Genomic DNA, 14,781 nt, shown 5'->3' with positions numbered 1-14,781 from the left:
CAATGAAGACGTGGGTCAGCGGTTGAGATTTGGTGTCAATGGTTGAGATTTGGGGTCAAAGGCTGAGATTTGGGGTCCATGGTTGAGATTTGGGGTCCATGGTTGAGATTTGGGGTCAATGGCCGAGATTTGGGGTCAGTGGTTGAGATTTGAGGGTCAACGATCAAGATTTGGGGTCAAGGTTTGAGATTTGGTGTCGATGTTTGATTTTTGGGGTCAATGACTGAGATTTGGGGTCAAGGGTTGAGATTTGAGTCAATGGTTGAGATTTGGGGTCAATGACTGAGATTTGGGGTCAAGGGTTGAGGTTGGGGTCAATGGTTGAGATTTGGGGTCAGTGGTTGATATTTGGGGTCAATGGTGGAGATTTGGGGTCAGTGGTTGATATTTGGGGTCTAGGGTTGAGATTTGGGGTCAAGGGTTGAGGTTGGGGTCAATGGTGGAGATTTTGGGTCAGTGGTTGAGATTTGGGGTCAAGGACTGAGATTTGAGGTTATTGTTGATATTTGGGGTCAATGGCTGAGGTTTGGGGTCAATGGTTGAGATTTGGGGTCAAGGACTGAGATTTGAGGTTATTGTTGAGATTTGGGGTCAATGGTTGAGATTTGGGGTCAGTGGCTGAGATTTGGGGTGAATGGTTGAGATTTGGGGTCAATGGTCGAGATTTGGGGTCAAGGGTCGAGATTTGGGGTCAATGGTTGAGATTTGGGGTCAGGAGTTGAGATTTGGGGTCAACAATGAAGATCTGGGTCAATGGTTGAGATTTGGGGTCAATGATTGAGATTTGGAGTCAATGGCTGAGATTTGGGGTCAGGAGTTGAGATTTGAGGTCAAGGCTTGAGATTTGGGGTCAAGGGTTGAGATTTGGGGTCAATGGTTGAGATTTGGGGTCAAGCATTGAGATTTTGGGTCAAACCACCCCAATTTCGGGACCCAATTCCTCCCCCCCCCCAAAAAAATCCCTCGAAGTTTCCTCCCCAAAATCTCCCCCTTTCCCCCTTTTTTTTATTTTTTTTATTTCTGCCCCAAATCTCGGCTTTTTGGCCCCAAATCTCCCTTGGGGTGGGGGGGGAGGGGTTCCCGAAAGCAGCAGCTGCAGGAAAAAATAACCCCTGAGAGTGTTTTGGGCCAAAAGGCGGTTTTGGGGTTTTTGGGGCTTTCCGGAGCTCTCGGGACCCGGTGGGAAGTCCCGAAAGGGGCGGGGCCAACAAAAAGGGGCGGGGTCAACTCCAAAGGGGCGGAGTCAACTCCAAAAGGGGCGGGGCCTGGGGGAGGAAAATGGGGGGAAAAGGGCCCGGTTTGGGTCATTTTGGGTCATTTTGGGGCATTTTGGGGCATTTTGGGGCATTTTGGGGACTCCTCGTCCTGAGGAGCTTCGTTATTTTTAATTATTATTAATTTAATGCTTCGTTATTTTTAATTATTAATAATTTAATTGTTGGTTTAGATCGATTTTTGAATTTAATTTATGGTTGTATTTTATTTATATAGGATTTTTTTTATTTATAGTTGTATTTTTTATTTATAATTATATTTTATTTCTATTGATTTTTTAATTTATAATTATATTTTTTAATTATATTTTATTTATATTGAATTTTATTTATTTATAGTTATATTTTTATTTATAATTGTATTTTATTTATATTGAATTTTTTATTTATTTATAGCTATATTTTAAATTTATAATTATATTTTATGTCTATTGATTTTTTAATTTATAATTATACTTTTTATTTATAAATATATTTTATTTATATTGATTTTTAAATTTATACCTGTAGTTTTTATTTATAATTTATTTATATTGAATTTTATTTATTTATAGTTGTATTTTTTATTTATAATTTCTTTATATTGGATTTTATTTAATTTATAGTTATATTTTAAATTTATAATTATATTTTATTTTTATCAAATTTTATTTGCTTATAGTTATATTTTTATTTATAATTACATTTTATTTATATTGGATTTTATTTATTTATAGTTATATTTTTATTTTCAATTATATTTTATTTATATAAAATTTTATTTATTTATAGTTATTTTTTAATTTATAATTATATTTTATTTATATCGAATTTTATTTGTAGTTAGTTGTGTTTTATTTCTATGGAATTTTATTTGAATTTTATTTAATAACAAAATTTTTTTAATGTTGGATTTTATTTATTTGGATTTTATTTATTTATACTGGATTTTATTAATTGCTGGCAATATTTTATTAATTTATATTGGATTTTATTTATTTCTAATTAAATTTTCTTTTATTTATACGGAATTTTATTAGAATTTTATTTATTAACAGTTAAATTTTTTTATATTTTTATTTTTATAATTTTTTATATTAGATTTTATTTATTTTACTTTCCATTTATTTTATTTTTTTTATTTACTGTTAACCAGATTTTATTAATTTATATCGGATTTTATTTTATTTATTTGTAGTTTAATTTTATTTTATTTTATGTTATTTTATTTTATTTATTTGTAGTTTTATTTTATTTTAATTTTATGTTATTTTATGTTATTTCATTTTATTTATAACGAATTTTATTTATGTGAAGTTATATTTTCATTTTATATTTTTAATACAGAATTTTATTCCTTTATCTTTATATTTTATTTATTGTTACTGAATGTTATTTATTTTAGTGATATTTTATTTATATATATTGACTTTTAAAATTATATTTATTTTGTTTTATATAGTGAAACTTTTTATAGTTATATTTTATTAATTTTATTTATAGTAAATTTAATTATTACTTTAACTTTTAATAATTTATATTGTTCTGAATAATTTAATTCTTAAGTTTTATTGGGATTTATCTTTGGGGTTTATTATTTTCACTATTTTTATCTCTTATTTTTATTATTTATTTTATTGTTTGATGGTTGGTAATTATCATTTAAAAGTTATTTAATTACTTTTAGTGTTAGTAATTAAATATATTTTTTAATTTTTATTTAGTTGTACTATTTAATTATTGTTTAAAATTATTATTCACATTAAATTACTTTATTATTATTTTAAATTATTATTTACTTCTTATATTTATATTTCTTTCTTATTGTAAATTATTTAATTATAATTTAATATGAATTATTTTTATTTTCTTATTAATATTTCTGAGAAGTATTAAACATTATTTATTTTAATTATTATTGATAAGAAATAATTAAAATTTAATTAAATTCTTATAATTTATTTTCTTATTAATATTTCTGAGAAGTATTAAACATTATTTATTTTAATTATTATCGATAAGAAATAATTAAAATTTAATTAAATTCTTATTTTTAATCGAATTTTCAATTTTAATCGACTTTGGGTTAGTTTAATTATTTTAATAATTCCAATTAAAAATCATTAAAATCATTATTATTTTTAAAATTGTTATTATTTCCTAGGATTTTTAGTTATATTTTAAAATACACTTTTAATATTTTATATTAAAAAAATAGGTCATGATATATAAACTACATTTATTTTAATTCACTTTAATTCTTTAATTTCTTTAACTCCGTTTTTTATTTTCTTCTTTAATATTTTTTAAATTTAATTCATGTTCTTTTCTTCATCGTTTCTCAACGCTTTAATTTAATTTAATTAAAATTAATTCAATTTAATTATAAAATTAATTGAATTTCATGTTTTATTTCAGAATTGTTTTCGATTTTTATTTATTTTCGTTATTTATTCTTTTTTAATAATTTCATTGTTTATTATTTTTAATTTAATTATATTTAATTATTTTCATTACAATTGTTCATTTTTTTATTCAGAATTTTATTGTGCAATAAATTTTTTTATAATTAAATAATAGAAATGTAATGGAAATTAATTAAAATGTTTTATTGGGAGTTCTTGTATATATTGTATATTATTTTAATTAAAATAAATACATGAAGTAATTAAAGTATTAAATTAAAATTAAATTAATTAAAATTATAATTATAATTAAAATTATTAAATTAAATTAATATTTATTTGTTTCTTGGAATTTCAACATATGGTAAAATAATGTTATTTTAATTGATAGAAATATAATATAAATTAATTAGAATTAATTGATTTATCTTTGATATATTACATTTTTATATATAGTAAATCTATTTTATATTTTAATGTATAGAAAATCCCATTATTTTAACTTATTAATATAAACATAATAAAAGGAATTAAAATAACTATGAAAATTAATATAAAATATAGAAATTAATTAAATATAGAAATTAATAATTGTTATTAAAATATATAAAATTTTATATAAATATAAAATATGTGTTTTTTTATTTATGTAAATATAGAAATGTTATTACTAATATTTTAAAAATAGAAAAATATATTATTTATTAATATAAAATTAGAAATAATAATATAAAATATAAAATATATAATATAAAATTTATAATATATAATACATAGCTTAATATATAATATAATATAATATAATATAATATAATATAATATAATATAATATAATATAAAATATAATGTTAAGAATTACTAATGCTATATAATAGTATTAACAATAAATAAAATATAAATAAAATATTATATAAAATATAAAAATTACTATTATTAATGACAATTAATATAAAATATTAACAATAATCAATATATTAGACAACATATTATTAGAAATTATTAATTATTAATTATTAATTATTAAATATTAATGAACATAATAAAAATTAATACACAATACAAAAACATGAATTATATAATTTAAAGAATTTATTTAAATGCCATTATTTAAAGAAATAACATCTTTAAATTATTTATATCGTTATAAATGATTGAAATACTAATATTTTAATAGAGAATTGTTTTTTAATTTGAAATTTTTTTTTTATTTGAAGTTTAATAAAGTTTATTTGAAGTTTAAAATAAAGTTTATTGGAGGTCCAACAAAGGTAATTAAAGGCAATGAATTAAAACTCCTTTTAATTAATTCGTGAAAAAGAAATAATTTTTTTTGTAACATTTATATATCTATGTCTTTTTTTTTAAATAATTACTTTTTTTTGGTAACATTTATATATTTGTCTTTTTTTAATAATTACTCTTTTTTAATACGTATTTATATATTTTTTTAAAAATAATTACTTTTTTAACATTTATATATTTATCTTTTTTTAAAAAAATTACTCTTTTTTTGGTAACATTTATATATTTATCTTTTTTATTAAATAATAACTTTTTTAACATTTATATATTTATTTTTTATATATTTTATATATTTTATATATTTATTATTTTTTTAATTTATAAACCCAATGAAGCAAAGAAATAAAATCAAATAAAATCGAATCAAATAATTTAAAAAACCGGATTTATTTATTTATTTTTTTCCCCAAATCCCCCCCGGGACCCCCAAAATTCCCTCAGGGACCCCCAAAATCCCCCAAAATCCCCCCAAAATCTCCCCAGGGACCCCCAAAGTCCTCCCCAAATCCCTCAGGGACCCCCAAATTTCTCCCCAAATCCTCAGGGACCCCCCAAAATCCCTCAGGGACCCCAAAATCCTCCCCAAATCCCCCCAGGGACCCCAAAATCCCTCAGGGACCCCCAAAATCCTCAGGGACCCCAAAATCCTCTCAGGGACCCCAAACTCTTCCCCAAATCCCCTCAGGACCTTCCCAAAACCCTCAGGGACCCCCAAAACCCTCAGGACCCCCCAAAATCCCCTCGGGACCCCAAAATTCCCCAAATCCCCCCAAAATCCCCTTTCCGCCCCCTCCCTCCCGGTGACGTCACCCCTGTCGCGACAGGAGCGCCCCTCCCCGCCGTGACGTCACTTTCCGACCCTCCCTTTTGGGGGAGGGGGAGGGGAGCGATGACCGAGCCCGGAGGTGAGAAAAGGACCCGAAGCCCCTCGAATTCACCCCAAAAAGCGCCGGGGAGGAGGAAGGAAAAGGGGAATTTTGGGTGAAAACGGGGTTTTGAGGGGAAAATGTGCGGCTTTTGGGGCGAAAAGGGGGAAAATGGGGATTTTTAGGGGAAAAAGGGATTTTTGGGGTAAAATGGAGGTTTGGGATCGGAAAATGGGGATTTTGGGGCAGAAAAGGATTTTTTGGGGGAAATGGGGATTTTTAGGGGAAAATGTGGGATTTTAGGTGAAAAGGATTTTTTGAGGGGAAAAATGGGGATTTTTAGGGAAAAAATGGGATTTTGAGGGTAGAAAATGGGGATTTTTGGGGGAAAATGGGGATTTTAGGGGAAAATGGGGATGTTTAGGGGAAAAATGTGGGATTTTTAGGGGAAAATGGGGATTTTGGGGGAAAATGTGGGGATTTTGGGGCGGAGGGAAATGGGGATTTTTAGGGAAAAAATGGGGATTTTAGGGGTAGAAAAGGGATTTTGGGGAAAACTGGGGATTTTGGGAAGTGGAAAATGGGGATTTTTGGGAAAAATGGGGATTTTTAGGGGAAAATGGGGATTTTTAGGGGAAAATGTGGGGATTTTGGGGCTGAAAAGGGAATTTTTGGGGGAAAAGGGGATTTTTGGGGGAAAAATGTGGGATTTTGGGGTGAAAAGGGGATTTTGGGGAAAAGGGATTTTAGGGAAAAATGGGGATTTTGAGGGAAAATGGGATTTTAGAGGGAAAAGGAATTTTGGGGGAAAATAGGGATTTTAGGGGAAAATGTGGGATTTTGGGGCTGAAAAGGGAATTTTGGGGGAAAATGGGATTTTAGGGGAAAATGGGGATTTTTAGGGGAAAAATGTGGGGATTTTGGGGCTGAAAAGGGATTTTTTGGGGGAAAATGGGATTTTGGGGGAAAAGAGGATTTTTGGAGGAAAAGGGATTTTTGGGGGAAAAAGGGATTTTTGGGGGAAAATGGGATTTTGGGGGAAAAGGAATTTTTGGGGAAAAAGGGATGTTTTGGGGAAAAATGGGATTTTTGGGGAAAATGGATTTTTGGGGGAAAAAGGGAATTTTTGGGGAGAAAAGGGATTTTTGGGGAAAAAGTGGGGATTTTTGGGGTGGAAAAGGGATTTTTGGGGGAAAAATGGGATTTTTGGGGGAAAAGAGATTTTTGGGGAAAAAGGATTTTTTGGGGAAAAAGGGATTTTTGGGGGAAAAAGGGATTTTTGGGGGAGAAAGGGATTTTTGGGGAAAAAAGGATTTTTGGGGAAAAAGGGATTTTTGGGGGAAAAGGATTTTTGGGGGAAAAGGAGATTTTTGGGGAAAAAGGATTTTGGGGGAAAAGGAGATTTTTGGGGAAAAAGGATTTTTTGGGGGAAAGGATTTTTGGGGGATGAAAAAGGGATTTTTTGGGGAAAAGGATTTTTTGGGGAAAAAGGATTTTTGGGAGAAAGGGTATTTTTGGGGGAAAAGGGATTTTTGGGGGAAAAAGGATATTTTTGGGGAAAAAGGATATTTTTGGGGGAAAAAGGATTTTGGGGGAAAAGGGATTTTTTGGGGGAAAAGGATTTTTGGGGAAAAAATGGATTTTAGGGAAAATAGGAATTTTTTGGGGAAAAAGGATTTTTGGGGGAAAAAGGGATTTTTGGGGGAAAAAGGATTTTTTGGGGGAAAAGGGATTTTTGGGGGTAAAAATGGGATTTTAGGGAAAAATAGGAATTTTGGGGGAAAAAGGGATTTTTGGGGGAAAAGGATTTTTGGGGGAAAAAGGATTTTTTGGGGAGAAAGGAATTTTTGGGGGTAAAAATGTGGATTTTAGGGAAAATAGGAATTTTGGGGGAAAAGGATGGTTTTTGGGGAAAAAGGGATTTTTGGGGGAAAAAGGGATTTTTGGGGAGAAAGGGATTTTTGGGGGAAAAATGGATTTTAGGGAAAAAAGGATTTTTTGAGGGGAAAAGGGGCTTTTGGGGGGAAGGGTTTTTTGGGGGTAAAAAATGGATTTTTTTGGGGGGAAAGGGGATTTTGGGGGAAAAAGGAGATCTTTTTTGGGGAAAAAAAGGGATTTTGGGTGTGAAAAAGGGGGATATTTTTTGGGGGAAAAGGGGCTTTGGAGGGAAAAGGTTGAGTAATTACAATTTTGGGGTGAATAACTCCAGTTTTGGGGTAAAAACACTCATTTTGGGGTGAAGAATGGTAATTTTGGGGTGACAAATGAGCTGGGGTGAGAACTGCAATTTTGGGGGTGAAAATAACGACAAGTTTTGGGTGGGTAATGATAATTTTGGGGTGAATAACCCCAATTTTGGGGTGAATAACCCCGATTTTGGGAAGAATAACCCCAATTTTGGGATGAACAGCCCCAATTTCGGGGGGAATAACCCCAATTTTGGGATGAAAAACCCGGTTTGGGGATGAAAAACTCCAATTTTGGGGCGAATAACAACAATTTTTGGGGTAATTATAATTATGGCATGATCAACTGTAATTTTGGGATGAAAATCTCAAATTTTGGGGCGAATAACGAGAATTTTTGGGGTAATGATAATTTTGGGATGAACACCCCCAAATTTGGGATGAAAAACTCCAATTTTGGGATAAATAACCCCAATTTGGGGATGAATAACCCGAATTTCGGGGCAAATAACGACAATTTTTGGGGTAATGATAATTTTGGGATGAACAACCCCAATTTGGGAGCAAATAACCCCAATTTTGGGGCGAATAACCCCGATTTTGGGATGAACAGCCCCAATTTTGGGGCGAATAACCCCAATTTTGGGGGTAATGATAATTTTGGGGTGAACAACCCCAATTTTGGGATGAACAACCCCAATTTTGGGGCGAATAACCCCAATTTTGGGGGTAATGATAATTTTGGGATGAACACCCCCAATTTGGGGATGAAAAACTCAAATTTTGGGGCAAATAACGAGAATTTTGGGGGTAATGATAATTTTGGGATGAACAACCCCAATTTGGGGATGAAAATCTCAAATTTTGGGGTAAATAATGACAATTTTTGGGGTAATAATAATTTTGGGATGAACAACCCCAATTTGGGAGCAAATAACCCCAATTTTGGGGCGAATAACCCCAATTTGGGAGCGAATAACCCCAATTTGGGAGCGAATAACCCCAATTTTGGGACGAATAACCCCGATTTTGGGGCGAATAACCCCGATTTCGAGGCACTCAAACCCCTAACATCTCTCATTTTTCTCTCTCTCTCTCTTTCTCTCCCCCAGCCGCCCCTCCCGCCCTCCCCCATGGCCCCCTCCCCTCCCCGCCCGCCCCTCCCCGCCGGCCCCGCCCGAGCTGCGGCTGATCCTGGAGGAGCTGCGGCAGCTCGGCAGCGCCAGCTGCTCCAGATGCAGCTGACCCAGGACATCTGCCGCCAGCTGCTGCTCCTGGGGGCCCTGCACTCCCAGCCTCCCCACAAACCCCCAACCCGGGGGCCGCCCGCTTCCTGCTCCTCCCCCCCTTCGCCAAACCGGCGGCGCCGGCGCGCTCCGGCATCGCCGTGGCCTTGGCGTCCACGCTGGGCCCCGTCTCGGTGCTGGGATCGGCGTCTGCCTTGGGAGCGGTGCCGGGTTTGTCGGGCTCAGCACCGGGGGCGGGGTCTTCGTCGGGCCCGAAGTTGGGCTCGGGGTCTTCGTTGGGTTCGGCGTCATCGTCGGGCTCAACGTTGGGTCCAAAGTCTTCATTGGGCTCGGCGTTGGGTTCGGGGTCTTCATTGGGCCCAGCGTTGGGTTCGGGGTCTTCGTCGGGCTCGGCGTTGAGTCCAAAGTCTTCGTTGGGCCCAACATTGGGTTCGGGGTCTTTGTTGGGCCCAACGTTGGGGTCGGGGTCTTCATTGGGCCCAAACTTGGGTTCAACGTCAACGTTGGGCCCAATGTTGGGTCCAACGTCAACGTTGGGTCCAAACTTGGGTTCAGGGTCTTCGTTGGGCTCAACGACGTCATCGTTGGGTTCGGCGTCGTCGTTGGGTCCAACGTTGGGTTCTCCACCATCGTTGGGTTCAGCATCATCGTTGGGTCCAACGTTGGGTTCTCCACCATCGTTGAGTTCAACGTTGGGTTCTCCACCATCGTTGGGTCCCCCGTTGGGTTCAGCATCATCGTTGGGCCCCCGTTGGGTTCTCCCCCATCACTGGGCCCCCCTCTGGGCTCCCCCTCGCGGCACGGCTGCGGGTTCTGCGGGAAGCCCTTCGGCAGCGCCAGCGCGCGGCAGATCCACCTGCGCTCCCACACCGGCGAGCGGCCCTTCCGCTGCGACCTCTGCGGCGGCCGCTTCACCACCCGCGGCAACCTCAAGGTGCACCTGCGGCGCCACCGGCAGAGGGGGCCGGCCGGGCCGCGGGAGGGCGCGGTGGAGGTGAGTGGGGGGTCATTGGGGGGGTCTGTGGGTCGTTGGGGGGTCAATGGGTCAAGGTTGGGGGCCAATAGGTCATTGGGGGGTCAATGGGTCAAGGTTGGGGGTCAGTGGGTCATTGGGGGTCAATGGGTCAAGGTTGGGGTCAGTGGGTCATTGGGGGTCAGTGGGTCAAGGTTGGGGGTCAATGGGTCAAGGTTGGGGTCAATGGGTCATTGGGGGGTCAATGGGACATTGGGGGGTCAATGGGTCAAGGTTCGGGTCAGTGGGTTGAGGTTGGGGGTCAATGGGTCAAGGTTGGGTCAATGGGTCATTGGGGTCAGTGGGTCAAGGTTGGGGGTCAGTGGGTCTTGGGGGTCAATGGGTCAAGGTTGGGTCAATGGGACATTGGAGGGGTCAACAGGTCAAGGTTGGGGGTCAATGGGTCAAGATGGGGGTCACTGGGTCATTGGGGGGCAGTGGGTCAAGGTTGGTGGTCAATGGGTCAAGGTTGGGGGTCATTGGGTCATTGGGGGGTCAATGGGTCAAGGTTGGAGGTCTAAGGGTCATTGGGGGATCAATGGGTTGAGGTTGGGGGTCAACAGGCCAAGGTTGGAGGTCAAGGGGTCATTGGGTGGTCATTGGGTCATTGGAGGGTCAATGGGTCATTGGGGGGTCAATGGGTCATTGGGGGGTCAATGGTTCATTGGGGGGTCAATGGGTCATGGCTGGGGGTCAATGGGTTGAGGTGGGAGGTCAATGGATCAAGGTTGGGTCAATGGGTCATTGGGGCATCAGTGGGTCAACGGTGGGGGTCAGTGGGTCATTGGGGGGTCAATGGGTCATGGTTGGAGGTCAATGGGATATTGGGGGGTCAACAGGTCAAGGTTGGGGGTCTAAGGATCATTGGGGGTCAATGGGTCATTGAGGGGTCAATGGGTCATGTGGGGGTCAAGGGTTCATTGGGGGGTCAATGGGCCATTGGGGGGTCAGTGGGTCAAGGTTGGGTCAATGGGACATTGGAGGGGTCAACAGGTCAAGGTTGGGGGTCAGTGGGTCAAGGTTGGGGGTCAACGGGACATTGGGAGGGTCAATGGGTCATTGGGGGTCAATGGGTCATTGGGGGGTCAATGGGTCAAGGTTGGGGTCAATGGGTCAAGGTTGGGGGTCAATGGGTCAAGGTTGGGTCAATGGGTCATTGGGGGGTCAATGGGTCAATGGGTGATCAATGGGTCATTGGGTGGTCAATGGGTCATTGGAGGGTCAATGGGTCATGTGGGGGTCAAGGGTTCATTGGGGGGTCAATGGGTCTATAGGGGGGTCAATGGGTCACTGGGGGGTCAATGGGTCATTGGGGGGTCAATGGGTCATTGGGGGTCAATGGGTCATGGTTGGGGGTCAATGGGTTGAGGTTGGGGGTCAATGGGTCAAAGTTGGAGGTCTAAGGGTCATTGGGGGGTCAATGGGTCAAGGTTGGGGTCAATGGGTCAAGGTTGGGGTCATGGGGTCAAGGTGGGGGTCATGGGGTCCAAGCACTTCCGTGTCCCCCCCCACAGGTCATCACCGACCCCCCCCAGGCGGCCACACCCACCCCACCCATGGCCACGCCCACCTTCCCCAAGCCCCTCCCCGGGCGACGAGAACGCCCTCCCCCGCCCCGCCCACGGCCCCGGAACAGCCCCAAATCCCGGGATCCTGCGGGCTCCGAGACCTCCAAGCTCCAGGAGCTGGTGGAGAAGTTGGAATTCCGGCCCCAATGCCCCTCCCCCACCCGCCAGGATTCCCCCGGTCCCGGCGGGAATTCCCAAATTTTGGGCGGGGATTCCTCGATTTCTGCTGGGAATTCCTCAGTTTTGGGCGGAAATTCCTCCATTTTGGGCAGAAATTCCCCAATTTGATGGAATTCCTCACTTTTGGGTGGGAATTCCTCGATTTCTGCTGGGAATTCCCCAATTTTGAGTGGTAATCCCCCAATTTTGGGTGGGAATTCCTCGATTTCCGGCGGGAATTCCTCAGTTTTGGGCAGAAATTCCCCAATTTTGGGTGAGAATTCCCAGTGCCGGGCGTGCGGGCGGGGCCGGACCCCCAAAAATCCCCCCTCGAAACTGAGGGGGGAGGAGGAGGAAGAGGAGGAGGAGGAGGAGGAAGAAGAGGAAATGGGGGGGTCGGAACCCCCCAAAGAGCCTGAAAACCGGGATGGAGGAGGAGGGGAGGTGAGGGCGGGGGGGGGACCCCAAATTTGGGGTGAGGGGACCTCAAAAATGGGGGGGGGGTGAAGAGACCCCAAATTTGGGGGGTCTTATGGTGAGGAGATCCTAAAAATTGGGGGAGATTGAGGTGAGGAGACCCTAAAATTTAGGGGGATTGAGGTGGGGGACCCCAAAATTGGGGGTCTTGGGGTGAGGAGACTCAAAAATTGGGGGGATTGAGGTGGGGGACCCCAAAATTGGGGGGATTGAGGTGAGGAGACCCTAAAAATTGGGGGAGATTGAGGTGGGGGACCCCAAAATTGGGGGATTGAGGTGAGAAGACCCTAAAATTTGGGGGAGAATTGAGGTGAAGAGACCTCAAAATTGGGGGATTGAGGTGGGGGATCTCAAAATTTGGGGGTTGGGGTGTCTTGGGATGAGGGGAGGACCCCAAATCTAAGAGGGGGAGGGGAGGTTCCCTGTTTTTTCGGGAGGGGGAAAGCCCAAAAGGTGCTGGGGGTGGGTGGGAGGGTTCCCAAATTAAGGGGAGGGAGGGATTTTGGGGGTTTGAGGCACTAATCCCCTCCCACCCCACTTTTTGTCCCCTCAGGTGCCCCCAAAGCTGACCCCGAACCCCAAAACCGCCGGGGAGGAGGAGGAGAAGTAGATTTTTAATGGTTGGGGAGGATGGGGGAGGAAACCCCCAAAATCCCCCTCACGAGCCCCCCCAAAAACCCCTCAGCCCCCACCCCTGCTGCTTAGAGGCCGATTAAAATCCTTTGCTGAGCTCCCCCTGCCCCTCCCGGGCTCCTGTGCGTGATTTGGGGCCAGGGAGGGAGTTAGGGGGGGAACCCCAGAGAGAGGTGACCCTGAAAAATGGGGGAAATCCCCCCCAAAATCGGTGTTTTTTTCCCCCTTAAAAAAAAAAAAAGGGTGTCGCAAAATGGCGGCGGTTGCCATGGAAACCCCGAGACCTGCCCGCTTTCAAAATGGCGGTGGTCGCCATGGAAACCCCCGAGACCTGCCCGTTTTCAAAATGGCGGCGGTCACCATGGAAACGACAAAAGGGGGGATTTTCCGCTTCCCAAAAATCGCTGGCGGTTGCCATGGAAACGATAAAGGAGGGGTGGGGGGGATTTACATCTCTCCCCCAAAAAAATCGGCGGCGGTTGCCATGGAAACCGGGTGGGGGGTAGGGGGGGAAGAGAAAATCGCTGCCCTCACTCAAAATGGCGGACGTTGCCACGGAAACGGCACCGGTGCCCTCGCTCAGAATGGCGGCGGTTGCCATGGAAATGGCGAGGAGGGGGATTTACAGCTCCCCAAAATCGGCAGCGGTCCCCATAGCAACGATAAAAGGAGGGGGGATTTACAGCACCCCCAAAATCGGCGGCGGTTGCCATGGCAACCGTGAGGGTGGTGGTGGGGGAGCTGCCCGCGGTCAAAATGGCGGCGGTTGCCATGGAAACCGAAGGGGGGAAAGAGAAAAGCGCTGCCCTCACTCAAAATGGCGGACGTCGCCACGGAAACGGCACCGCTGCCCTCACTCGAACTCGGCGGCGGTTGCCACGGGGACATTGCCAGCTCCCCCAGAATTTACCGGCGGTTGCCACGGAAGCGATAAAGGGGGCGGGAGGGATTTACAGCTCTGCCCAAAATCGGTAATCTTAATGGGGGGGGTGTGTGTGTGTGTGTGTGTGTGCTGCCCGCTTTCAAAATGGCGGCGGTTGCCATGGAAACCAGGAAAAAAAAAAAGAAGCGCTGCCCTCACCCAAAATGGCGGACGTCGCCACGGAAACGGCACCGCTGCCCTCACTCGAACTCGGTGGCGGTTGCCACGGGGACCGTGCCAGCTCCCCAGAATTTACCGGCGGTTGCCACGGAAGCGATAAAGGGGGCGGGAGGGATTTACAGCTCTGCCCAAAATCGGTAATCTTAAGGGGGGGGGGGTGATGTGTGCTGCCCGCGGTTAAAATGGCGGCGGTTGCCATGGAAACCATGAGGAAAAAGAAGCGCTGCCCTCACTCAAAATGGCGGACGCTACCTTAGGGACGGCACCGCTGTCCTCACTCAAAGTCGGCGGCGGTTGCCACGGGGACCGTGCCAGCTACCCCAGAATTTACCGGCGGTTGCCACGGAAGCGATAAAGGGGGCGGGAGGGATTTACAGCTCTGCCCAAAATCGGTAATCTTAAGGGGTGGGGTTGTGGGGGGGTTCTGCCCGCGGTCAAAATGGCGGCGGTTGCCATGGAAACCGAAGGGGAAAAGAGAAGCGCTGCCCTCACTCAAAATGGCGGCGGTTGCCATGGAAACCAAAGGGAGAAAAGAAAAGCTCTGCCCTCACTCAAAATGGCGGACGTCGCC

At 41.8% G+C, this 14,781-nt stretch overlaps 1 protein-coding gene across 1 annotated transcript; it reads left to right on the top strand.

Moving 5' to 3' along the window:
- Positions 1-2: 2 nt before the first annotated feature.
- LOC126635946 (fibroin heavy chain-like) lies at positions 3-13,147 on the top strand. The gene is made up of 4 exons (XM_050307619.1): positions 3-10; positions 9,308-10,253; positions 11,786-12,442; positions 13,029-13,147. The coding sequence occupies exons 1-3, from the start codon at positions 3-5 to the stop codon at positions 12,125-12,127; spliced, it is 1,296 nt and encodes a 431-aa protein (XP_050163576.1). The 3' UTR covers positions 12,128-12,442; positions 13,029-13,147.
- The last annotated feature ends 1,634 nt before the right edge of the window (positions 13,148-14,781 follow it).

Source organism: Myiozetetes cayanensis, unplaced genomic scaffold (genome assembly GCF_022539395.1).
Source record: "Myiozetetes cayanensis isolate MyiCay16 unplaced genomic scaffold, myiCay2020 scf121, whole genome shotgun sequence".
Classification (NCBI taxonomy): domain Eukaryota; kingdom Metazoa; phylum Chordata; class Aves; order Passeriformes; family Tyrannidae; genus Myiozetetes; species Myiozetetes cayanensis.
Note: the sequence above shows the minus strand (reverse complement) of the source record. Positions and strands in the feature narration are given on the sequence as shown.